Source organism: Loxodonta africana, chromosome 1 (genome assembly GCF_030014295.1).
Source record: "Loxodonta africana isolate mLoxAfr1 chromosome 1, mLoxAfr1.hap2, whole genome shotgun sequence".
In the NCBI taxonomy this organism is placed as follows: domain Eukaryota; kingdom Metazoa; phylum Chordata; class Mammalia; order Proboscidea; family Elephantidae; genus Loxodonta; species Loxodonta africana.
The window spans coordinates 131,385,061-131,413,052 of NC_087342.1; the positions used below are offsets into that span (position 1 = coordinate 131,385,061).

Here is a 27,992-nt window from a genome sequence, read left to right on the forward strand (position 1 = left end):
TACTAAAGGAACCAGATGTCCTTCTAAATGTTTTCATTTTAGCCTGCAAACCCAAGAAAGAATATTTGAAGTAGGACGGTATATTGAAAAGAGTACCACTTTGGAGCCAGAACCACCTTTTACTTGCTTTGAAAATGGTACTAATACCTCGTCAACAGTTTATTGTGAAGAAGGAATACAATTTAATGTTTATAAAGCACTTAGTACCAGCAACTGGCACATCATAGATATTCAACAAACATGTTTCCTCTGTTTTCCTGTCCACAGTGTAATTGTTCACATATTGAAGGAGTGGTAGACTTAATCCTTTTAGGGTGAGCTTAATTTCTTATGTGGTTTGACAAAAAATGAAGAAATCTTCATTTACAATATAATCCCTTAGAATTTTCAATTGATTAAATGTTTTGCTATATAAAAATCTTGAGTTGTTATTATATTTTTACTTGTAGTAAATGTTAATGGATGAGAGGTCATTTCTTCCAAAGACCACACAATGATTTGAATATTTCCTTCAACTTTGTGTCTTTTGTTCCCAATATTAATTGACAAGACTTTTAATGTATTAGTTTAGGAAGCGATTTTTTGCATTGTTAAACTTAGATAATATTGATTAGGAAATATCCAGTCACAATTACTTTTTCTCATTAACTATAAAATATATACTACTAATCTTTTGGTGCATTTTACCATGCTCTATGAATTAGACAGTTTTTCTGAATGATCATGTAAGTAAATTCTGTCCCACCTAGGCCAGAACACACTAATGGCTTTTTATCTCCCTCAAGATAAACACTGAAGACCTGACCATAGGCTACAAGGCTTCACATAATCTGTAGAATTCTCCCTACCCTACTCTTAATTTTCAGTATTATTATCTACCTTCTCCCCTGTTCATTCCTGCTCCAAAGTCTTTATACCAGGTTGTATTTGCCTGGAATGTTCTTCCAAGATATCCACTTGGTTCTCACCTCTACATCATTTAAGTCCTTGCTCGTAAGTCATCTTAAAATAGATCTATTCTGACATTTCTGTGTAAAATACATCCCTGCAGCCCCCTCTGTCTTCTTATAGCACTTTTATGGCCACCCGACATGTTACTGTTATGCATTTATTTCCCTATTAGTTTTGAGAGCTCTTGGGTTGGTTCTGATAGTTAGAACACTACATAGTAGGAGCTAAAAATATGTTGAATGAATGAATGAACACTATACATCAAGGAAAATCTAAATCATCAACTCAACTATGGAACCTACAAGTTCTACTCCCCAGTTGCCCATGGAACTCTGCCAAGCAGGGCAAAAAGTCAATATGCAAGGAGAGAGCTGGATAAGCTAATAGACACTGTTGTTATTGTAAAGTGCCCTCGAGTCGATTCCGACTCATAGCGACCGTATGTACAACATAAGGAAACACTGCCCAGTCTTGCCCCATGCCCACGACTGTTGTTATGCTTGAGCCCATTGTTTCAGTCACTGTGTCAGTCCATCTCATTGAGGGTCTTCCTCTTTTTTGCTGACCTTCTACTTTACCAAGCATGATGTCCTTCTCCAGGGACTGATCCTTCCTGACAACATGTCCAAGGTATGTAAGATGCTATCCTTGTTTCTAAGGAACTTTCTGGTTGTACTTCTTCCACGACAGATTTGTTCGTCCTTTTGGCAGTCCATCATATATTCAATATTCTACGCCAACACCACAATTTAAAGGCATCAATTCTTCTCTGATCCTCCTTATTCATTGTCCAGCTTTCCCGTGCATATGGTGTGATTGAAAATACCATGGCTTGGGTCAGGCACACCTTAGTCTTCAAGGTGACATCTTTGCTTTTCAACACTTTAAAGGCTATGATCTTTGATCTTCACCAGTAAGTGCTTCAAGTTCTCCTCACTTTCAGCAAGTAAGATTGTGTCATCTGTGTAACGCAGGTTATTAATGAGTCTTCCTCCAATCCTGATGCCCCTTTATCCTTCATATAGTTCACCTTCTTGGATTATTTGCTCAGCATACAGATTGAATAAGTATGGTGAAAGGATAGAACCCTGAAGTACACCTTTCCTGATTTTAAACCACGCAGTATCTCCTTGTTCTGTCTGAACAACTGCCCCTTTATCTATGTACAGGTCCCTCATGAGCACAATTTAGTGTTCTGGAATTCCCATTCTTTGAAGTGTTATCCGTAATTTGTTATGATACACACAGTTGAATGCCTTTGGATAGTCCGTAAAACACAGGTAAACATCTTTCTGATATTCTTTGCTTTCAGCCAGGATCCATATGACATCAGCAGTGATATCCATGTTTCCACGTCCTCTTCTGAATCCAGCCTGAACTTCTGGCAGTTTCCTGTTGATATACTGCCATAGCTGCTTTTGAATGACCTTCAGCAAAATTTTACTTGCATGTGATATTAATGATATTGTTCTATAATTTCCACATTCAGTTGGATCACCTTTCTTGGGAATAGGCTTAAATATGGATCTCTTCCAGTCAGTTGGCCAGGTGGCCATCTTCCAAATTTATTGGCATAGACAAGTGAGCACTTCCAGTGCTGCATCCATTTGCTGAAACATCTCATTTGATATTCCGTCAATTCCTGGAGCTTTGTTTTTCTCCAGTGCCTTCAGTGCAGCTTGGACTTCTTCCTTCAGTACCATTGGTTCCTGATCATGTGCTGCCTTTTGAAATGGATGAATGTCGACTAATTCTTTTTGATATAATGACTCTGTGTATTCCTTCCGCCTTCTTTTGATGCTTCCTGCATTGTTTAGTATTTTCCCCATAGAATCCTTCACTATTGCAAATCGAGTCTTAAATTTTTTCTTCAGTTCTTTCAGCTTGAGAAATGCCAAGCCTGTTCTTCCCTTTTGGTTTTCTATCTCCAGCTCTTTGCACATGTCAGTATAATACTTTACTTTGTATTCTTGAGCTGCCCTTTGAAATCTTCTGTTCAGTTCTTTTACTTCATCATTTCTTCCTTTTGCTTTAGCTGCTCGATGTTCAAGAACAAGTTTCAGAGTCTTTTCTGACATGCATTTTGTTCTTTTCTTTCTTTCTGGTCTTTTTAATGACCTCTTGCTTTCTTCACATATGATGTCCTTGATGTCATTCCACAACTCATCTGGTGTTCAGTCATTAGTGTTCAGTGCATCAAATATATCGTTGAGATGGTCTCTAAATTCAGGTGGGGTGTACTCGAGGTCGCACTTTGGCTCTCATGGACTTGTTCTAATTTTCACCAGTTTCAACTTGAGCTTGCATATGAGCAATTCATGGTCTATTCTGCAGTCATCCCCGGCCTCGCTCTGACTCATGATATTGAGCTTTTCCATCATCTCTTTCCATAGATGTAGTTGATATGATTCCTTTGTATTCCATCTGGCAAGGCCATGTGTATAGTCACCATTTATGTTGGTAAAAAATGGTATTTGCAATGAAGAAGTCATTGGTCTTGCAAAATTCTATCATGTGATCTCTGGCATCATTTCTATCACCAAGGCCATATTTTCCAACTATTGATCCTACTTCTTTGTTTCCAACTTTCACATTCAATCACCAGTAATTATCAACACATCCTGATTGCATGTTTGATCAATTTCAGACTGCAGAAGCTGGTAAAAATCTTCTATTTCTTCATCTTTGGCCTTAGTGCTTGGTTCATAAATTTGAATAATAGTTGCATTAACTGGTCTTCCTTGTAGGTGTATGGATATTATCCTATCACTGGTAGCATTGTACTTCAGGATAGATCTTGAAATGTTCTTTTTGATGATGAATGTAATGCCATTCCTCTTCAAGTTGTCATTCCTGGCGTGGTAGACCATATGATTGTCTGATTCAGAATGGCCAAATCATAGAAGAGTGTTATATACAATTTGCATTTTTCCCTTTAAAAAACAGAAGTTTTTTTACACATATTGACCTGATTAGTTTCAGCTTTGTATCACCAGTTAGTCAGTGAGGGATCAAAAATTTTTTTGAAAAAGTCAAAAGCTTTGCCATGATTTAATATTTATCTTTATTTTCTTATCTTTTCATCCACACTATGATGTTTCATTAATGTGATTTACTGTTTTTTTTCTTTTTAATAAACCTATTGATTCCCTTTTACGTGATAAGATAGTTAGAAATACCACTGCTTTTATTTGAACACCTAGTTGTAATTAGTATTCTGTAGCAGGTCACTGGATCAAACCATTCTAACCATGCCCTCTGTCTAAGATGAAACTCTGTATGACATTATTTGAAATAATAATTAATACTTTTCTTTCATTCAGACTCAATTATGGTAATTTTCTGAATCTTTTAATTCCCTTTTCTTAGCAAGTGTAGTTAGCAGCCTAATTACTTAGCAACCACATTACTTTCTCAGTTCTTTAAGACCCTTCCTAATACCTACACCCACTTAAGAGTTGAGATTCTCTTGGATTTTTGAAAATAGCAGCTCAATTTCAGTGTTTTTGAATCTAAGGGGAAGTGTGATTTGAGTTCTATTTTGGGAATAATTTTTCAGTTTATTTTTGAATTATTATTTTCCATATCTTCATTTAATTTCTCAAAAAGTGTTGGCTTTATGAGATAATTGTTTTGCTGACATTCTTTTCAAAAAAAATCAAAACAATTTTAAATGGAACAAAGAAGTTAACTTATTTGACTTTTTAGTCAGAAATCTTTGTATTGGTTCCTTTCTAATTCTCCAACTTCCCACCCCACTATAGAAGTTTCCTTCTTGAATGTGTTAACCCACAGAATACTACTGAGTTTCCCTTATTTTTTTTTTTTCCAACTTAACATTATACATACACCCATCCTGGGACCACCTCACACCAACTTAAAAAAAAAAAAGAATCAAAACAGGTTTATAATTTTTTTAAAGAATGAATATTTTCCTTGTGTAATAACTTCAAAGAAGTGGGATTTAATATGCTTTTTAACATCTTTGCTTAGATTAAAGAAATGAATCTTTTTTCATCCTTTCTAACTCAATATTCAATATATTGAATTAATCAACAGGTTTTGTGTGTGTGTGGTGGGGAGGTATTTACCAATCTAATATAATCTCATTTAGTCTACAGAACTTGGAGCTGAAAGGTGTTAGTAAAACTCAAACTTCAAATTAATGTATAATATCAGCATAATAATGGCATTATATGCTCACAAAATTACAGTATATTTCCTGGCCTCTAAGCTAAATCAAACCCACTGCCATTGGGTCGATTCTGACTCATAGTGACCCTATAGGACAGAGTACAACTGCCCCATAGAATTTCCAAGGCTGTAAATCCTTATGGAAGCAGACTGCCACATCTTTCTCCCACGGAGTGGCTGGTAGGTTCAAACTGCCAACCTTTCCGTTTTCAGCCGAGTGCTTTAGCCACTGCGCCACCAGAGCTCCTACCAAACATTAATTATAGTTAGAGAAATTCATTTCAAAAGGTTATATTATTTTCCACTCTTTCGAGGAGTTTATATTAAACTGAATTTGTGGTAGAGCAATCAAGGCAGACATATGTGGCTTCATCAGGTGAATTTTTCCAGTCCTGTTCTACAGTTTTAGTGGACGAGCAGGAAGGCTGACAATTACATTGACACAGACTTGGTTGTTTACCTGGAGGGCGTAAAGGTCAGCCACACTAAATGTAACAACAAATATAGGTACCTTTAAATTCATTTAAACTCATTTCTTGTGTTAATTGAGGTAACAAGAATAGAATCATTCCTTACCTTTGATAAATATGAAAAAATGACAAATCTGAATTACATATTTCTGTGTATTGATTGTCTAATTATAACTCTGATTAGCACTTTGATATTTATTAACCATTGAATGATTATAATAATCAAAAGTATACCTATCGCTCTTCGGAAACCCTGGTGGTGTAGTGGTTAAGAGCTGTGGCTGCTAACTAAAAGGTCGGCAGTTTGAATCTACCAGGTGCTCCTTGGAAACCCTATGGGGCAGTTCTACTCTTTCCTATAGGGTCGCTGTGAGTCAGAATCGACTCGATGGCAATGGGTTTTTTTTTTGGTTTTATACCACTCATCTGTTGGCTTGTCCTGCTATGGTAGCTTGCATGCTGTTGTGATGCTGGAAGTTATGCCACTAGTATTTCAAATACCAGTAGAGTCACCCATGGTGGATGGGTTTCAGCAGAACTTCCAGACTAAGACAGAATAGGAAGAAGGACCTGGCATTCTACTTCTGAAAAAATAAAAAGGTCAGTGAAAACCTTATGAATGGCAGTGAAACGTATAGTTCTTGAAGAAGAGCCCTGCAGGTTGTAAGGCACTCAAAATATGAATGAGGAAGAGCTACCTTGTCAAAATAGAGTTGACCTTAATGATGTAGGTGAAGTAGAGCTTTTGGGAACTTCATTTACTGATGTAGGATGATTCAAAATAAGAAGGAACAGCTGCAAACATCCATTAATAATCAGAACATGGAATGTACAATGTATGAATCTAGAAAAATCGGAAGTTGTCAAAAATGAAATGTGATGCATAAAGATCAATATCCTAGGAAATAGTGAGCTGAAATGAACTGGTGTTGGCCATTTTGCATCAGACAATCATATGGTCCATTACGCTGGGAAGGACAAATTGAAGAGTAATGGTGTTGCATTCACGTCAAAAAGAACATTTCAAGCTCTATCCTGAAGTATAATGTTGTCAGTAATAGGATAATATCCATATGCCTACAAGGAAGACCAGTTAATACTAGTATTATTCAAATTTACACACCAACCATTAAGGCCAAAGATGAAGAAATTGAAGGTTTTTACAAACTTCTGCAGTCTGAAATTGGTCAAATATGCAATCAGGATGCATCGATAATTATTGGTGATTGGAAAGTGAAAGTTGGACAGAAAGAAGAAGGATCAGTAGATGGAAAATATGGCCTTGGTGATAGGATGCTGGAGATCACATGATAGCATTTTGCAAAACCAACGACTTCTTCCTTGCAAATAACTTTTTTCAACAACTTAAACAGCGACTATACACGTGAACCTCACTGAATGTAACAACAGCAATCAAATTGACTGTTTCCAAGATGATGGAGAAGCTCAATATCATCAGTCAGAACAAGGCCAGGGACTGACTGCATAACAGACCATGAATTGCTCATGTGCAAGTTCAGGTTGAAGCCAAAGAAAATTAAAACAAGTCCATGAGAGCCAAAATATGACCTTGAGTATATCCCACTTGAATTTAGAGACCATCCCAAGAATAAATTTGATGCATTGAACATTAATGACCACAGACCAGATGAGTTGTGTAATGACATCAAGGACATCATACATGATAAAAACAAAAGGTCATTAAAAAGAAAGAAAGAAAAGGATAAAATGAGTGTCAGAAAAGACTCTGAAACTTTGTTCTTGAATGTAGAGCAGCTAAAGCAAATGGAAGAAATGATGATGTAAAAGAGTTGAACAGGATATTTCCAAGGTCAGCTTGAGGAGGCAAAGTAAAGTATTATAATGAAATATTCAAAGATCTGGAGTTAGAAAACCAAAAGAGCAAAATATTGAATGACGCAAAAAGCATCAAAAAGAGATGGAAGGAATATATACATTTACTGTACCAAAAAGAATTGGCCAGTGTTCAACCATTTCAGGAGGTAGCATATGATCCAGAGCTGATGGTACTGAAGGAAGAAGTTTAAGCTGCACTGAAGGCATTGGTAAAAAACAAGACTCCAGGAATTGATGGAATACCGGTTGAGATGTTTCAACAAAAGGATGCAGTGCTAGAGGTATTCACTCATCTATGCCAAGAAATTTGGGTGACAGCCACCTGGTCAACTGACTGGAAGAGATCCATATTTGTATCCATTCCAAAGAAAGATGATCCAACAGAGTGTAGAAATTATAGAACAATATCATTAATATCACACACACATAAAATTTTGCTGAAGATCATTCAAAAGTGGTTGCAGCAGTACATCAACAGAGAACTTCCAGAAATTCAAGCCAGATTCAGAAGAGAATGTGGAAAAGGGGATATCATAGCTAATGTCAGATGAATCTTGGGTGAAAGCAGACAACACCAGAAAGACGTTTATCTGTGTTTTATTGACTATGCAAAGGCATTCAACTGCGCTGATCATAACAAATTATGGATAACATTGAGAAGAATATGAATTCCAGAACACTTCGTCATGCTCATGAAGAACCTGCACATAGACCAAGAGGCATTAGTTCCAACAGAATAAGGGGATACTGCGCAGTGTAAAATCAGGGAAAGTGTGTGTCAGGGTTGTGTCCTTTCAGTATACTTATTCAATCTGTATGCTGAGCAAATAATCCAAGAAACTGGACTGTTTATGAAGAAGAAAGTGGCATTGGGATTGAAGGAAAACTTTTTAACCATCCATGATATGCATATGACACAACCTTGCTTGCTGAAAGTGAAGAGGACTTGAAGCACTTACTGATGAAGATCAAAGACTACAGCCTTTCAGTATGGATTGCACTTCACCATAAAAAAAAAAAAAAAAAAAAAAAACCCTCACTACTGGATCAATATAAGCAACATCACGATAAATGGAGAAAATATTGAAGTTGTCAGAGAATTCATTTTACTTGGATCCATGGAAGCAGCAGTCAAGAAATCAAACAACATATTTCACTGGGCAAATCTGCTGCAAAAGACACCTTTATTCAAAAGCAAAGATGTCACTTTGAGGACTAAGGTGCACCTGACTCAAGCTATGGTATTTTCAGTCACCTCATATGAATGTGAATGCTGGACAATGAATAAGGAAGACTGAGAAAGAGTTGATACATTTGAGTTGTGGTGTTGGTGAAGAATATTAAATATATCATGAACTTCCAGAAGAATAAACAGATCTGTCTTGGAAGAAGAACAACTAGAATGCTCATTAGAAGCAAGGATGGCGAGACTTCATCTCACATACTTTGTACATGTTATCAGCAGGGACCAGTAACTGGAGAAGGATATCATCCTTGGTAGAGTGTCAGGGAAAGAGAGGAAGACCCTAAATGAGATGGATTGACACAGTGTCTGCAATGATGGGCTCAAGCACAGAAACGATTGTGAGAATGGCTAAGGACTGGGCAGTGTTTTGTTCTGTTGTACATAGGATTACTTTGAGTCAGAACCAGCTGGAAGGCACCAAACACCACCAACTGTTTAATGACTTTTGTGAGCACTTTGAGGAAGGTCTCTTGGTACACACTTTGATGCAAGCCAAAGCAATTCATCTGTAAAATGGTAGATTGTCTTTGATGATATTAGCAATTAATTTAAAATTTTTTAATTAATTAATTAAAAAATTCCTTACCAATTATTTCTACATTTTAGGGTGCAGTTGGTATTAATGGTAAATTTGTTTCTCCTGGAATTCCTTTGGATTTCCTTGTGGGTGCTTTATAAAGTTGTATCAGATGTTGTTGTTGTTAGGTGCTGTTGATGTATCAGGGAAAATACACAGAAGTCTGATAGTTCTGGGGTCCACAAACTGCTCTCAGGCCAATGCCATCCACTGTATGTTTGTAAATAAATAAAGTTTTATTGGGACAGAGTCATACTTACTTGTTTTCATATTGTCTAAGACTGCTTTTGTGCTACAGGGTTAGGATTAAGTAATTGTGTCAGAGACTGCATAGCCGGCAAAGCCTAAAATGTTTACTATTTAGCCCTTGGCAGAAAAAGCTTGCCCTCTCCTACTACAGAATATTGACAGTTATTCAGTTAAGAACCCCAAGGCTTCTTAATTTTGCTATTTTGTGTATTATATAGTTTCTTAATACTTACTTCATTGTGGATCTAAATTAGGTAAAATATATTAGTACCTTATGATACCACACCAGATATTATAATTAAAAGTATAAGAAATATATATCAATAAAGTATCTAGCTCATAAAATGGTTGGTTTTAATTTTATATTCTGTAATACCATAAAAATGATTTTAAAGTAATGAATTCACTCACAAGAGGTTAGTGTTAGAGTTCAACATCTTATTCAAGTTCTATTTTTATAGAAACTTTAAAAGTTATTGTATTTGTAAATTAAGCTACAATTACCTTTTCTTATATTTCAATATATCTAATATCAATTTCATGGGTTTTTTTTTTTTGGTAATACTAATAGCTTAAATTACTGCATTATTAAAACTTTCACATGTTGATACTAAGAAAATGTTTTTCTTCACTAAGAAAATTTCATCATAAGTTTTAGTAGTTGTCCTAGATGCACTAATAATCAAGTGATTCTGTTGCGCCTCATTATGTAGAAAGCCATGACCCTTATGTTTTTTTAACATCTCTACCGGAAACTCTGGTGGGGTAGTGGTTAAGTGCTACGGCTGCTAACCAAAGGGTCAGCAGTTCGAATCTGCCAGGCACTCCTTGGAAACTCTATGGGGCAGTTCTCCTCTGTCCTATAGGGTTGCTATGAGTCGGACTCAACAGCACTGGGTTTGGTTTTTTTGGTTTTAACATCTTTGCCTAGAGTTGCCACAGAAGTAACTGAAGCTTAAGTCTAGCAAGATTCCAAGAGCTTAACTTTGATTCCGCTTCTCAGAACAGGTATTTTTTGAGATCTCCTTCTTAAATGTGTCTTTGATATCTTGTTTCATTGATGCTGGTAATTATGCAGCCCAATATGCAAATTGTTCACTCCTGTAATAGTGTAACTTTTGGACTCAAAATCCAACGAACTTTGTTGAACAATGATACCTTGATGTTAATTTTTATTTGGGCTACTATGTTTCCTCTTGTTTGAGTTTGCTAATGGCATTAAATGATAACCATCCAATACTTGGTCAAATGACTAATTCCTTGAAAATGTCTTTTTCCCTAGAGAATACTACTCAATAAACTAAGTCCTAATGAGATGGCCCAATCCAGGTTTGCCTGATACACTCATTCCACCAATCTTTTCCTAAAATGCATCATAACATTCTGATTGTTTAGATTCTGTCATTGGGACTTTTCAAATTAGTTCAAATATGGGAATTTTCTTCAACAAATGCAGTATCACTGGAATGCTCAGACTATAGAGTAGATTAGTACTTCTTTACAAAGTAAGGTAAGATTTATATAAGTTTGCACAATAAATAGGAAATCAGAATTAAATACCTTTTTTATTTTTTACCATTTCTAATACTGATAACTTAGATTGCTGCCTACTTCAAAACAGCATTTTCTAAGACTGTAAAATACCAATAATTTTAGTGCTCTGAAGAGATTTTTCTTGTATCTTTATTTGTGAAAAACAGGTGTCAACAGATACTGATTGGCTGTGCAGCAGGCTCTTGACTCCTGAAAGTTAACATCAGCAGACTAGATTCAATACAAGGACTAGCTGAACTAATCAACAGGCTCAACCCAGTCAAAAGTTGATCAAATAAATTGCAATCAAGGATTGTGATAGCAAGAAAGCAAGAGTCTAAAAAGTTGAGTATGCAAGTCAAGAAATTCTCTAGGAAAAAAAGTTGAATTTCTTAGAAAAGAGATGGCATTTGCGGCAAGGCAAAGGAACTAGAGTAAGATGTAGTGTTGTAGAAGCAAACACTACTCAGAATTAAAGATTGTGTTTCTTCTCCTAGAAGCCCAGTTTTGGAGGATGAATCATGTGTGATAATTCATCCTAGACACCACTTAAAGTAAAAGGTCAATGAATATAAAGGAGTATACCAGCCCAAAACCCAGCTACTGCTAAACTAGTTGGGCCAAGTAATTCTGGGAGCTGGAAGCTTCAGCTCTTGGGGCCCATTTGTTCAAAATGGCTACTGAGTGAGTCTTGCAAAATCAGTTAATGAGCATCAGTGTCTGTGTGAAGACACTGTCTCTGGGTAACTTAAGAAGTTAATGTGATAAAAGAAGAACAACAACAATAACGCAAACCCATTGCCATTGAGTCAATTCTGACTTATAGTGACCCTACAGGACAGAGTAAAACAGAGGAGCTGTATTTATGATGTTCTAAATCTGTGACAAGAATTTTTTTTTTTTTAAATCTGTGACAAGATTATCTTGGCAATAATATCTCATGTTTCATGAAGCAGTTTACTTCAAGTCTAATATTCTTGAGTTGCTCTTAAAAGATTCTCACCAATGATTAGAAAATTCATGCAGCTTCCGGTGGTGCTAAACTTGGTATCACTTATGCTTTGCTTTTGATTCTCAGTTTCATGTGTCTTCAGAGACCCTTTTAGAGGCTAATACCCTCCCAATATCTATAGAAACCTTGAGCCTTTAACAGTATCCTCTCTTCAAGGTCTTAGTCACTGGTGGTGTCAGGTCTGCTTCTAACTTGTCACTTCATTTAGCTGTTAAATGAATGTAACCCGTATGAGTGAAAAAAAAGTCACCTCAAGAGTGTTTTCCTCAAGAGTGTTTCTATAACTCATAGTTTACCATTTATGTAAAATTATTCTTATAAATATATGAAGGATGAAAATATTAAGAAAGCTACTATTATGTTATCTGGTGGCAGAGTTAATAAATTGTTGAATATTTTACTCCAATGAAGAAATACAAAAATTTTAAAGTTCTTTTTAAATTGTAAAAATTTGAAATCATAGTTATGAAGATGAGCACTTATTTGGGGGAAAAAAATCCTTCAATTGGTTTTATGATAAAAATACTTTGTTTAATTTTTCTGAGTTAATTTCCAAAGAAAAATTATTAGACTTTAAAGTGTTATGTATCCTCAGAGCTCTATCTTCCACGTTTGGCTTAATGTGACTCCTGTATGTCTTCCACAGTTACTCATACAACATCCCTGAGCTTAACTTTGATTCTGCTTCTCAGCATTTGTAATCTTTTATTATTATTATTATTATTATAAGAATGAAAAATGCTTACAAGCTCTGTTAAAAATATAAATTGTTTAAATGCCTTACATAGGGGAAGAACATTTGCAAAGTGCTATAGAATATTAAAAAAAAAAACACAAACCAAACCCGTTGCCGTTGAGTCGATTCCAACTCACAGCGACCCTATAGGTCAGAGTAGAACTGCACCACAGAGTTTCCAAGGAGCACCTGGTGGATTTGACCTTATGGTTAGCATCTGTAGCACTTAACCACTACACCACCAGGGTTTCCACTATAGAATATATATTTTAAATATTCTCAAAGTGAAGGTTTTTTTTTTAAAGTTTAAAATTTGAGCACAAAACTGATTTATATTGATGGAATGAAGCAGATTCTGAGCAGTATAGAATATAACTTGTATATTAGCTGCACTTTACACTTACTTCCAATGTAAGACTGTAATAAATTAAGTGATTTGCATATAAATATCATTATTCTAAAGTAAATCTATACTTTGAAGTTTGGCTAGATGATAGCAGTACATTTTTTTAAGTCAATGCTCTGACCAAACTATTAGTTGACTGAGGTGGTTTTTTTTTTTTTTTTCTTTTCCTTCTGAGGCCCAGAAGAGAAATAGTACGTTAAACAGCACTATTTTATGAAGTCAATTTATGGAATATGGAGTCATGTAGACTTTGAGGATGAAGAACTATAGCATGTAATTATGTTCTTTTATAATTATAATACTTATCACATAGTACAGACTTGCATTAGGCATTCTTACCCTGATACATGAAGCCTTACTGTCAATGTTGCAGAAAAAATAACTGTTCCCTTCATAATTATTCAGCACAGCTAGGATTTTGTCTAAGAGATTGGGCAAATTTTCTGTTATGGGTTCATGTAAGGAAAATTGTTCTATGTAGCCAAGTGTTGTTAGGTTAACTGATGACTTCTGGTAAGCTTGGTTGGACAGAAGCCACTGTCAGTCAAAATAAGTAAATTAGATGGTTCAAATTCCAAGAAAAGTGAATTACTTAATGCATAAGATCTCTCTCACACATACACACACACTCTCACACACTCACAGTCTCTTGGATGTGAGAAAAATGGAGTAGAAAAATGAGATGAAGATTTGGATACTCTGAGTAAACCCTGCCCACTTTATACCAAAACATAACATTGAAATGATATCATACTTGCTTTCACTACCTGAATATTTCACACAAAAATAGCCTTATTTCTCTACTTCACATATGTATGTCAGTGTAATAGATATTGTTTTGAGAAGTCAGGATACTTTTTAAAAATAGAAATATTTTCACATTGAATAAATACTAGAGCTTTGTTCATGCTAAACACGATTTTCTGTCTACTGAATTATTCAGAATTTGTCCCAAAATGGTCATTTTACTGGAAATAGTTTTGCTAAATTAATTTTGCTTCTCACAGAGTAGACATGCAATAAATGGTAGCATCTTTATTGTATTGTTCAAATATTAATTCGTCAGAGTTGGACTACATAGGTTTGAATCCTAGCTCAAAGCCTTAATGTGTGATTTAGGGCATATCCCTTAGACTCTCTGTCAGTTTTTTCTTCTGTAAAATGGGAATTGTATAGTAACCTACTTCTAGCTTTCTCTTAAGGAATAAATGAGATTGTTTATGAAAGTACCACTAACTGACTGATACATGGTATACATTAAGTAAATAATAGATATTATCTTAAAAGAAAACACTCTATTATTCTATTGTTCTAAACCCTGGGTTACTACAAGACCAAATTAGAACTTATCTGAGAGAATTTATATTATTCATTCAAAATATATTTAGTAGAAAATGTTAAAATAAAAGTCATATAGCTTAGGTGAATTTGACCTCTTAAACTGGATGTTAGCAAACCAACAAATTTCCCATTTAGAAAAATGTATGAGAGTATATAAATTTTTATAACAATAATAGCAGCAACTGCCATTTACTCAGTAATTATTATGTGTTAAACACCATCACCAGCCTTATTTACTTCATTTCATCCAATCCTGAGAACACCTCTATGAAGTAAGTTTTATCATCACTATTTCACATTTTAACAAAGTGAAATCTAGTGAGAGAATAAATAATTCCCTAATGTTTCATAGTCAGCAAATAGTGGAACCAGGGTTTGTACTTCTGTCCATATGAATGCAAAGCCCTTGCACCTTTACCATATTTATCTGAATAGCTCCTGAAGTATCCAGATAGCCTTGGCACAAATTCATTTGCTCACCAGCTCGGTGAGTGAACCCTATTCTTCCTAAGTTCTGCGCCAGTGAGGGCTGAATATCTCAGCATTTTTAAACATATGGACTGCTTTTAAACTCCTTCTAACCTTTAGAGATCCTGACATCTACTCCCTGAAGACTGTGTCTACCTATAGGGGTTGTTATGCATGTGCCTCTTCACCAGATGAGAGGATTCTGTCTAGCTTTATCTACCAAAATTAGTATTATGAAAACTATATGGCTTTATTTTGTTTATTTTCCAAATTCAAAATTATATATGAAATATAACTTCAAACTTCACACACCTGACTCTCTGGAGATCCTTCTGTTCCTGCATGCTCACCTCCAGGCGGCCCAACGACGACCTTGCTCTGGCCTAATCTAACCTCAACTCCTAACCTAAAATACACTCTGTACATGCTCTACCAATATGTTCTTGGTATATATATATATATATTTAAATTATGTATTTATTTTTTCAAAAACAAAAGTGTTTAACTTAGTGGCATGATGTTATAAAATAAATAAATAAATAAACCAAGCCTCTACAGGTAAAAAGCCGTATGCATTAAGGCACTTAGAAGTACACCTGATAATGTGATGAGAGAGTTGCCAAGTTTCATGTCTTAAAAATAGCTGACTATCCTTATTATGAGGTGCTTTGTATGATGAGTCTTTTCAGCATAAACTCTGAAGCCCTCAGTTGTTGCAGTGGGATGAGACTGAACTAGGCAGATCCATTGTCCCCTAACAGTCTTTGTATTTCTTTTCTGTTGGGAAATGAAATCACTTTGATCTTTGAATCTCAATTTTCCTTAAAAAGACTGCAGCTTCAGAAAATAAAAGCAGATGCTGTTACAGTTTATGAAAGCGCAGACAAGGCTGGTAGCTGTTGTGAATTATAATGAATTCTGTGACAGCCCTGGTCCAGATGTAGCATTAATGCATCAGAGACTCAGAAACTTATGGGCGTTTAGAGGGAAAACTAGAGAATTTTACTTTTCTTAAATAATTTCTTTCTCTCTGTATAATCTATAAGATGTGCTCACCTAGTTTTTACATTGAAATTCAGAATCAAGCTTAATTTTAGAGTTACCCACAAGGTTAAAAAAAAAGTTAAAATGCCTATTTGTATGTTTGACAGTATTGTAGGGATCAAAACCATTAAATGAGGAGAGAGAAAAAAAAAAGACAATCCAGCTTTAGCCTAACCATGGGGTATTTCCTTCCTATGAAACTGTCAAGATTTATAAAACAACTGAGAGCTCTAGGCTGCACAACATACCTCTGAAACTGAGAATAACCTGTATACCTGTGTATTTCGAACAGTTCTATAATGAATACAAATATGGTCAATTCTGGACATAGATTGAACTTTGTATCGTTACCAATATTCATAGTAAAAATGATCACAAAGAAAACAGTTTTTTTAATCTACTTGTTGACTTTGCTTATGAAACTTGAATTTTCAGTGAAAAATACTGCTTTAACATGAAGCAAGGCTCATTTATTGTACTGTCTGTTAGCAATGTAGTGACACCATATAGAACTAAAATAAACAGAAACATGAGAAAGACAGAGGTAAATAGAAGGACAGGACAAAGAAAAAGGAACTTGCTCACTCTGCAGTTGATTTTATTTCTTAATGGTTTCTTATTCCCTTCTAATGCCTTCCACTCACACCCCAAGTAGAGCAGTTGGCAGAGAACACAACAGATGGATGAGAAGCTCAACACATGCAGTGGACCTGGCACCCAGGCACTTGACTTTTATTTGTTAAACAACCAGATTTCAAGAACCCAGTCAGCTAATGTTCCTAAAAAAAAAAAAAAAAAAAAAATGTTCCTATTTGGTTTAATTCACTATCAGCCTCTATCATGTAAATACTAAAATGTCATAAAAAAAGATCACACACTCTCTGCACTCTCTGTTTCTCTCTCTAGTCTGTTGTTGTTAGGTGCCATTCAGTCAGTTCTGACTCATAGCAACCCTATGCACAACAGAACAAAACACTGGCTGGTCCATCCTCACAATTGTTGCTATGCTTGAGCCCATCATTGCAACCACTGTGTCAATCCATCTCATTGAGGGTCTTCCTCTTTTTCGCTGACCCTCTACCTTACGAAACATGACGTTATTCTCCAGGGACTGATCCCCCCTGATAACATGCTCAAAGTGTGTGAAATGTAGTCTCACCATCCTTGCTTCTAAGGAGCCTTCTGGCTGTACTTCTTCCAAGACAGATTTGTTTGTTCTTCTGGCAGTCATGGTGTATTTAGTATTCTTCGCGAACACTGTAATTCAAAGTCATCAATTCTTCAATCTTCCTTATTCATTGTCCAGCTTTTGTGTGCATATGAGGCGATTAAAAATACAATGGCTTGGGTCAGGCACACCTTAGTCCTCAAAGTAACATCTTTTTGCCCAGTGCAATATGTCATTTGATTTCTTGATTGCCACTTCCACCAGCATTGATTGCGGATACAAGCTCCAAGAGGACGGGCTTGGTTTCTCACTCATCTCTGTAACTCCAGCACTTGGCCCACCATATAGCACCTGATTGGTTCTGGATAAACGTTTGTTGACTTGTTTACAACTCAGGAGGACTTAGTCCCGGCAGAAATTGAGAAGAGAAATACAGGATGACTGGCAGAAAACTGTGCTGAAGGGAAATTGGAAAAGGCCTCCTGATGGCACCAGGTTTCAGTGCCAGCCCTCTATACTTTCTGCAGAGGAATACTTCAGGGAAATAGGAGGGAAGAAGAATCTCTTACCTAACCTAGCAAAGCTTGCAGATATTGCTTCCTAGAATGAAATATAACAGAGAGAAGTAAGTACAGTTCCAGAAATTGCTTCGCATTCTCTTTTGGAGAAACTATACCTTCCCTCCTCTCTTAAGCTTAAATCTTCAGGTTATCTTGCTCCCTTCTTACCCAAATTATGTTTAAAAATCCCCTGACTTTCTTACAACATTGCCAGGGCATGTTCCTTTCTCCACAACCATTTACCTCAGAGCTAAAGATAAGTAACCAATGGCTTTAGTGCATTCAAGCTCCAGTAGAAGTAATTTTTAGAAGTAATTGATATGCAGTAGAACTATAAATTACTCATCACAAGGAATTCTTTGGACAGGAAATAGTTTTCAGTTACTGGTATCTCACTGTCCTCAATTAGGAGCTTCCCGGTGACACTGTCATTCTCTTTATATCTTAAATAAATCTTGCACTTGTTAGAATACTTGATCCAGATGTCAACTACTACATTTCAGATATTTCAGTAGATTCACTTTAAATGTGTTCTATTTCCCTCGTACTCTTATGAAGTTTCAAGTTTGCTTAAAGACTGTCATAGAGCTAGTCTGACAATAAAGTGAAAAGCCAAAACACTTGCTCTTGACAGATCCACTTAAAGAAAATCATCACAATTACGTAGGAGCCCAGAGTTTGTAATGGATTCTACAACACTGCCTAAGCTCACTTTCCATAACTTTTCTATGTATGGAAAGAAACTTCTGATTTCCAAACTATTTCAAAAGTATTTTGTTTTTGTTTTTAATTTTAACAACTGTCAGTATAATTTGCAAGGGCACTTGGCTACTAACTGAAAGGTTGGCAGTTCAAACCTGCCTGACTACTCTTAGGGAGAAAGACCTGGTGATTTGCTCCTGTAAAGATGACAATCAAGAAAACTCTATGGGGCAGTTCTACTTTGTCACATGGGGTCACTATGAGTTGGAAATTGACTTGATGTCACTTAACAACAACAGCAGTGTAATTTGCATTCAATTACTTTAAAAAAGAATCATAAAACTGTAAAAGGAAAGCTTACTGGTTATAGTTGATTACAAGCTCAATGTCCATAAGCAAGTTTTATTAATAGAAGTACTGTATAGTATCCAGAAAAGGGATGTGTGTGTATGTGTGTGTGTGTGTGAGAGTGAGATAGTCCTGCTCTATTCTGCATGGGTGAGACCATCGCTGATGACATGTGCTGACTGCCTCATTTTAAAAAACATATTGGCTGATCAGTGTGTGCCCAGAGAACAGTGGCCATCATATTAAAGGACTCCAAACTGTCATTTGAAAAATGATTGGTTTATTGACCAGAAGGCTTAATAGCGACACAAAGGATGTCATGTGTAAGACCTATAAGATTTTTTTCCTGTGTGACTGCAGACAGCCAAAAAAAGACCAGTGAGCTGAACATTGGGGAGGGTAAATTTGGGTTTGGAAAGGATTGATTTAGTAACCACATGTAGAATTTCTTTGCTTTGCTCTCCACAATACAAATTAAACAGCAAAAGTACCAGAGTTTAAGAAGCTTTCAATAGAGTTGGTACCTCATCAGATTTTTTGGTAGAGGTGGTGGTTATAAATGTATGAATTTATATTTTTTCCTATATTTGAGAATACTTATCCTGCTTGTTTTATAGATATATACACCTGTATATATATATTTTTTATACTTGTATGCACACACACGTACACACATACACACTCAGAACAGTAAATGTTAAGGTAGTATGTGTTGAGTTCAGCTGCTACTAACTACCCATATTTCCATTTCTATGATTAAGACATGTATTGACCATACAGTACCTTTGGTGGGCTAGTTTTCCTTTCTTTGAAATGCCTCCTAAGAATAAATAATAATAAGGGTTTTCTCATTAATTTTATAATTAAGACTGTATCAAATTTTCCCTTTCCTGAGGATTAATGTGATAATATATTCCCATGTTTTAGCTGCATTAAGGATCCAACAAATATAAAGAATTCAAAAGTTGGAAGTTTTAAACCCTATGCAATATACATACACATATATAAAAAAAATATATACTTGGCATTGTTTCTTGGAATGCAGTTCCAGAAAACAGAGGGAAAAAGTCTTCCTCTCTTAAATAAAAGAACTCAGATTGGATATCTGAAAAAAAAATAGGAAATATATGTATGTTTTCTGAAATATTTAATTGAGTGCTAACAACTTAACCATCATATAAAAATTCTGAGTAAGGTTAGAAATAGAGAGGTTGCAGTAGTGACACACAAAATCAGAATCAGATTTCCTTTTTGCTGCCTGTTTTATTGATTTTCATGCTAGAATCCTTGCATTTCATTTCAGATTTTTTTCCTGCTAGTTCATTCAATATTCAATTTAATTAAAAAATATTAATGAGTATGAATTAACAAGTTGGAAAATATTGATATATTTCTAAGTGTATACTAAATTCATATGCAAGTTTATGTTCCTGGGAGACATATTCTAACGTGAAATGATTTGTCAAACTTTATTTTTTAATACGAAAATAATGTTTTAATAGAATATAAGACTTTTTAATCGAAGGCTGAATGCCTAATTTTTAAAGAAATAATCCTCACAAAATAGTGTATCATTCCCTGTCTTCTGAGGCTAGTTCTAGTTATTAGTAAATTTTTTGTACACCTGTTCACGCTGGCTTTTTTGTTTGTTTGTTTTCATTGGTACTAGGTTTGCAAACTATCTCTCTAGGGAATGACTCCCTATGGTGTGTCCTTCAAACAACTCAAACATATATTTTCCACATAATAGGGAAGACACATATTCCAATGTCAAAGGAATCAGGGAAACAAACAATTTATCTTTTATGCCTAGCTGTGCTTACTGCAAGAAAATGTAAAATAATAAAAAAGAAATAAAACTGAAATCCTTTAATCAGTTTTTCAGAAAGTCACCAGTTAGGCCTAAACCTCTCCTATATATTTCCCAGAAGCTTCTCAAAGAGGTCATTCTGAATTCTGGAAAGGAAACTTTTTGATTGTTCTGTGAAGTTGAAGACATGCTATGCATTTTAGTAATGGCACAGGAAATAATGCTATCAGCAGCAACATTGGATTTTTGCCCTGCTTTATAAGGTCACTATGAGTCGGGATCTACTCAAAGGCAATGGGTTTAGTTGGGTTCTGGTTGTATTACACATATTCATTTTCCCTTCTGTAGCTTGAGTTTGTAACTGGAAGAGATGCAGGCCCTTTGATAGAGAAACCTATAACGCAAAGTATATGCCTCAGAAACAAGTTTTGAAAGTTATGGTTGCTATGGGAATCACTGTAATTTTCTTTTAATAATGAACTAAAATATTGATTGGAAGCCAAGAGAGAAGTGTCTTATTTTCCTCTTATTTCTTCTTTGTACTGAGATTGGGAGTAAAGAGGAACAGAATTTCAGAAAAATCAACTAATGCCTGCCCTTCTAGTAATTTTAGGCAGGTGCATATTTGGTAGATAGAATTAAGTTTCACCCAAATGGCCCAAGGCACCAGAGCTTTGAACCTGTGCTTCAAAGTGAGTGTAAAGAAGGTTTCACTTTATTGACGTACATAAGATTTTAGATAAAAGTCCTGACAGAAACGCCATCCTCCATTCATCTGAAACAAAATTTTGTTCTTTAGGACCATTTCCTTCTTTAGTTTTTATGTTAATTAATAAATACTCTTTTTTTTTTAAGATAGAAACAAAAACAGATATGCTAATTTATCCCTCGAGGACCAAAATAATATATAATTGAAAATGATCATAAGTTTTTAAGTAGGACATCACTGGTAACTTCAGGGAAAGAGTGAGAAGAAACCAAATAGTTTTCTGAGTGTCAGAATTGGAAACTTAAACTTCAAAAGTACCAGCAATATTTCAAAATCTTCCACTTGTTGGTGTCTCTGAACTTTTTTCCTGTGAGAGTAATCAGCGTTGTTTCTTGGGTTTACCTAGAGTATACAATTATGTTTCCAAGATAATTCCTAGTCAGGAAGGGCAGAGCCCAATTAACACTGGCCAAAGGAAAACATATTAATTGCAGTAATCATAAAACCTGTGTCAGTTAAAGAGAGACTGCATTCTCAATAAAGCTTTAGAGACTTTGGGTACCTAATTAACAGTGTGTCTGAGCATAACCCTAACTCGACACACACCAGCAGTGGGACCTGAGTGCCAGTACTCAGAGCACACAGTACACGGGAGTGGACTGTGAGAAAAAAAAAAAAAAAGAGAGAGAGAGAAAAGGAGATACTGTCACTACCCCCCTCAAAGTATTTTTGGCAATGTATACTGTATCAGAGTACTTTACTGGATTACACGCCCTATCTTGTTATCGTGTGTAGCTTGTAATATGATATAAAACATTATATTGTTCCAACCGATGAAAATAATTCTGCTCCTTATGGACAAGTGGACATACTTCTGTGATGAGTAACTGAAGCTTCATTTCCATAGAATGTTCTCTGGTGTCAAGTACTTTATGTGCTTTTACTATCATTTTATCAAATGAAATTAGAAGCTTCTAATAGACTTGTTTCTAATTCACTTAGAATTATAGAAAAATACTTATTACATAGTAGATTATATTTTTTTGGTGCTTCAACACTTCGTTACACTTAGCAACTGTTACAGATTGAATTGTGTCCCCTGAAATTATGTATTGTGAATCCTAACTTCTGTGCCTGGGGAATGAGTTGTCTTTATTAGTTAACGAGACAGGATTAGTAGGATGTGTCTTCAGTCAATCTTTTGGGGGGTATAAAAGACATTAAACAATCAAGGGAGAAGCAGAGATGGGGATGATTGATGCCAAGCCACATGGAGATTTCCAAGGAGCCAGGAAAAAGAAGCTGAATAGACAAGGACCTTCCCCCAGAACTGACAGAAAAAGCCTTCTCCTAGAGCTGGCGCCCTAAATTTGAACTTCTAACCTCCTAAACTGTAAGAAAATAAATGTCTGCTTGTTAAAGCCATCCGCCTGTGGTATTTCTGTTATAACAGCACTAGATAACTAAGACAGAATTTCGTACTGGAAGAGTGGGGTGCTGCTCTAAAGGATATGTGAAATGTGGAAGCAATTTTGGAATTGGTAGAGACAGGAAGAGTAGTTTTTAGTAGTAAAAGCCTAGATTTCCTTGAAGAGACTGTTGGTGGAATTACGGATATCAAAGACAATTCTGGTGAAGGCTCAGAAGGAAGTAAGGAGAGCTATAGAGAAAGTCATTATCATCTTAGAGAATACATATGGCGCCAGCAACAGAATGTTGCTAGAAATATGGGCATTAAATGTGCTTTTGGTGAGCCTTTAAAAGAAAATGATGAACGTGTGATTGAACAATGGAGAAAGGGTGATGCCTTTTATGCAGTGGCAAAGAACTTGTCTGAATTATGTTCAAATGTTTGGTGGAAGATAGAACTGAATTTATAAGTGATGAACTTGGATATCTGGCTGAGGAGATTTCTAAGCAAGATCTTAAAGGGGCTGTGTGGTTTCTCCTTGCCACTTATAGTAAAAATGGCGAGGAAAGAGATGGACTTAAAATTGAACTGTGCAAAATGAAAGCAAAAAAGATTTGGAAAATTCTGTTGTACACGCTAAGGACACACACCCTGGAATGTTCACCAAGGACACACATACCCTGGAATGTTCACCAAGGACATGGCTACACAATCTCTTGTTAAAAAGATTAAGCCCATGGCTGATAGATCTAACCAATAGCAGAAAACCCACAAACTTAGACTGAAGAGATCAGAGACAGAAGAAGAGGAAAGAAAGCTGCCCGCCTCTTGGAATTCTTCAGGCAGGAAACACACTAAAGGAACTATATCTGTTGTCCTCCAAGAAAAGAAAAGGAACATCCCTGGAGCAGCTTGGAGATTAGCAGAACTGTGGAAGGAGCACAGGAAGCAGGGCCTTCTCTGTTTCAAAGGGTGGGGTCACGGTCTCCTAGATTTCAAAGAGTCAGATCTTTGCCAACTTGGTTCTGGAGTGTGAGGCTACTATTAAGATGTGCCAGGGGAATGGAACCACTGCCCAAAGCTGAAGGGTCTGGACTGCCATACCCAGGGAGCAGAAGAAGGGGGCTCGCCAGAGCTGATAGGGTGAGGTCACCACATAGATGGGCTAGGAGAATAGGGCCACTCAAAGCCAAGGGAGAAGAGTTGCTGTCCCAGTGCACCTGGAAGACGAAGCTGAAGCCCAGGGCCGAGGGGCCTCTACCCAGAATTCAGAGACTGTGGCCATCACCCAGAGTCTGGGGGGCAGGGCCGTTGCTTAGATGGTCTCAGAGAAGAGAGGATTATTTTTCAGCATTGAGAGCTAATATGATTTGTTCTGCTGGGTTTTGGACTTTCTTGGTGCCCATTATCCCTTCTTTCCCTCCAGTTTCTCCCATTTGTAATGGAAATATCTACCTTTTGCCTATTCCAGCATTGTACTTTGGAAACAGACAACTTGTAGTCTAAATTTCACAGGTTCACAGATAAAGAGAATTTTTTCCCCAGGATGGAATACACTTAAAGTCTCACCCATATTTGATTTAGATAATTCAGAAAATGAGATTTTGGACTTGGAGTTGATTTAAGACTTTTGGGATGATGTGATACAGTGAGTGTGTTTTGGATGTGGCAAGGACATGAATTTTGGAGGGCTGTAGGGTCCCTATGAGTCGGAATCAAGTCCACAGCAACAGATTTTTTTTTTTTAAGGGTGGAATGTTATGGATTGAATTGTGTCCCCCAAAATTATGTATTGTGAATCCTAACCTGTGTGCCTGGGGTTATAATCCGATTTGGGAATGGGTTGTCTTTGTTGTATTAATAAGGCAGGCTTAGTGTAAGGGTATGTTTTGAGTCAATCTCTTTTGAAATGTAAAAGAAATCAAACAAGGAAAGGAGAAGTAGAGATGGCAGAAGATTGATGTCAAGCCACATGGAGATCTCTTTTCTCTTCATTTTCTGTTCCCTGGTTCCTTGGAAGGAACCAAGGAACCAGGAAACAGAAAATGAAGAGAAAAGAACCTTCCCCTAGAGCCGACAGAGAAAGCCTTCCCCTAGAGCCAGCACCCTGAATTTAGACTCTAGCCTCCTAAACTTTGAGAAAATAAATTTCTGTTTGTTAAAGCCATCCACTTGTGGTATTTCTATGATAGCAGCCCTAGATAACTAAGACAGCAACAAACAAACTTCTACCTTTAGTTTATTATTGTTGTTCTGTACCGTTGAGTCAATTCCAACCCACAGCAACCCTATAGCACAAAATAGGTCTGCCCTATAGTGTTTCCAAGGAGCAGTTGGTGGATTCAGACTGCCAACCTTTTGGTTAGCAGCCTGAGCTCTTAACCACTTCACCACCAGGGCTCCATGTTTATTATAATACTGTGGCAATAGCTCTTACAGTGTGGAGCACTTCAGTAATTTAATATAACCTAAGAAAAAGCTAGTCTTTAATGTGTGTTCATATGTGTAGCAGCATATCTCTGGAGAGAACCACTAAAACTTTCCAAAAATGTATTAATTAATGAAATTATGCATATCTCTTTGGATTCGGTAGAAAGAATACATTATCAATATTTTAAAGTTCGAAGATGTGATTTATTTTCTTCCTACATTTGAATTTTATGTAAAGGATCCCAAGAAATGGGATCTAACTGCTTTCTAAGAGGAGCTTAGAAACTGTTGTCTTAAAAATTAAGTATAAATATTATATACAAATAAAGCAGATCAGTAGAATTGTTAGTTTATTTTGAGCTGTCTAAACCTGGGAATTTAGGAGCCAAAGTAAATTCCTATAAGCAGCCAAATTCCAAAGGCTCCACTGAGAATATGCACATCCTCCCAGGAGTATCTCATTCTATCTAGTGTGCTGTTTACAAACGAGACTTGTCAAGAGATGACCCGTGAATTCCAGTAATGGAAACAGATAGTCATCTGCTGAAAACCTTTTTACCCATGACAGGAACCAGATGAATGAAAAGAACTAAGAATTTTCCCAAGTAATTGCTGTTCCCTGTAAAATGTTTTATGTAAAATGGCAAATCTTCACATGTGACCTAAAGGTAATCAGCAGATATGGGTAGGAAAGTAAATAAGGCCATACACATACATATACACGTACGCACACATACCACACACACATACGCACATACACACACATATTCAATTTTTAGATGACCAGTCTCTTAAAAGCCAGAATTAAAAATTGTCCCAGAGACAATGTAGGGAGATGGTTAGGTGCAGAGCTGAAGTTCATGGGTTTGAATTTCAGCTGCACTACCTACCAACTGGGTAATCATTTGTAGAATGGATATAATAATGGAATCCACCTGATAGGTTCATTGTGAGAGTAGTGCCTGGCCCATAGGAAGCACTGCGTAAGACTTCCATATTATATCCAGAGGTTTGAAAGAGAGTAAAAGAAATAAAGGATACTAAATATCCTGGTAGGAAATACGGGCTCTAGGGTCAGAGCAACCTTAATTCAAATCTAGCTAATGCCGCTATTTGGGTGACTTTGAGCATGTCACTGAATATCTCAGAGCCTCTCTTCTTATTTTAAGATTAAGGTGATAATCATGGAATTGTTGTGAGATAAGGGGTAGATGAAAGCTACCTACGCACCGTAGATATTTAGTATTAAGCTACCTTTCCTCACTACACTAGATCTAATTGTTCAAGACTGAAAATTTTTCTTTATTCATTTGTTTTTATGGGTAATAAAATTTATTATGTGCTCTTCTTTTAGGGTGAAAATGGTTTACATGGTGCTCCAGGCTTACCTGGTCAAAAGGTAAAGAGTTTTTAAATATTTCATGCAAGTTAAAGAATTTTAACATCTTGGAAATTGAATTCATACTTAGTAATACAGTGAGGATTCAGAAAATGTACTTGAGGAAACTGAATCCCCTCAGAGGTTCTTTTTGAAAGCCACCAACTGGTCTTTCTAAAAGGGAACATGGATGCCCTCTCAAAAGAGACCACACTAGGAGAAAGCTTAAACAGAGAGCTTTAGCAAGGTGCTTCTTCACAGAGGTCAACAACAGTGCTTTCTGGGGTTAGGAGGAGTGTGCGTGTCTGCTCTGGAAATGTTTTCACTGCAGATTAGAACAATTTTTACTGCCTTGGACTAGATTTGGTTATTTCTTGTTTATCATCCTTTTTGTATATCCCAGATTGAGCTAGACATAATGATTACAATGATATCAAATATTAAAATATTACAAAGGTGCTATAAACAACTAAACACCCAGTCCCAGTGCCGTCGAGACAGTTCCGACTCATAGCAACCTTATCGGACAGAGTAGAACTGCCCCATAGAGTTTCCAAGGAGCGCCTGGCGGATTTGAACTGCCAAAAATATCATTCAGAATGACAAAGCCGTAATGAAAAAGTTTTATATTGGCTAGACGGCTTTTCCAAGGTGAACTTCATTCATACCCTTTTACTGACCAAGGGCTCCCTCTGGGAAGAAGCAGGATTGTATGTGGCCAGCATTATCGGAAACACAGAGACCGGTCTCTTCCAGTTTCCTAGAGGGATGGGGAGCCACTTCAGGTGGAGCCAGCTGTCACGATACCACCCATATAATCCCACCACAGGGGAGAACATTACTGATGCAATACTAGATACCCACCAAAGCCAGGCGTATCATTGCCATGCTCTGAAGGAGTTTTACGGATTTTTTTTTTTTGGCAACGAGATATCAAAAGTTACTATTGCATCTAGGTTTTTCTCTATAGCTGAAAATTACCATCCAAAGAGATATGCACTTATTTATAGTTAAAGCTTTTGAAAAATCTTCTTTTACTTGGCTCAATAAAGACTGAACTGGCAGCAATGGAATGGAAAGCTTCTGAATTTCTTCACAGCAGCTCTAGACAAAACCCATTGATACAGCATGTGCTGCATCTGCGAGTCAAGTTGCAAGCCAAGGGATGTGCAGATTTATCTGCTGGGAAATAGTATTGGACTTTCCAGCAGCTGTTTGCGGTGGCTGCATCATGCTGACATTGTGGCTGATGTACTGGGGGCATTTAGCAGCTTCAATGTCAGCTTGAATTAACAGTTCAAGTTAAAGTCTATATTTTAGGAAAAAAGGTAGACCATGCATTCAGTGTCAAATATACCTAAATCCTAGCTTTTTTTTTTTAATAGTACCTTT

The 27,992-nt window shown here is 36.3% G+C and overlaps 1 protein-coding gene across 1 annotated transcript in view; it reads left to right on the forward strand.

The window, feature by feature from the left end:
* The window catches only part of COL19A1 (collagen type XIX alpha 1 chain), a 378,654-nt gene that overhangs the window by 81,656 nt on the left and 269,006 nt on the right, over positions 1-27,992 (forward strand). Inside the window, exon 9 of the mRNA XM_010586804.3 lies at positions 26,577-26,621. Coding sequence (XP_010585106.3) covers positions 26,577-26,621 — 45 coding nt within the window. The remainder of the gene's footprint in view (positions 1-26,576; positions 26,622-27,992) is intronic.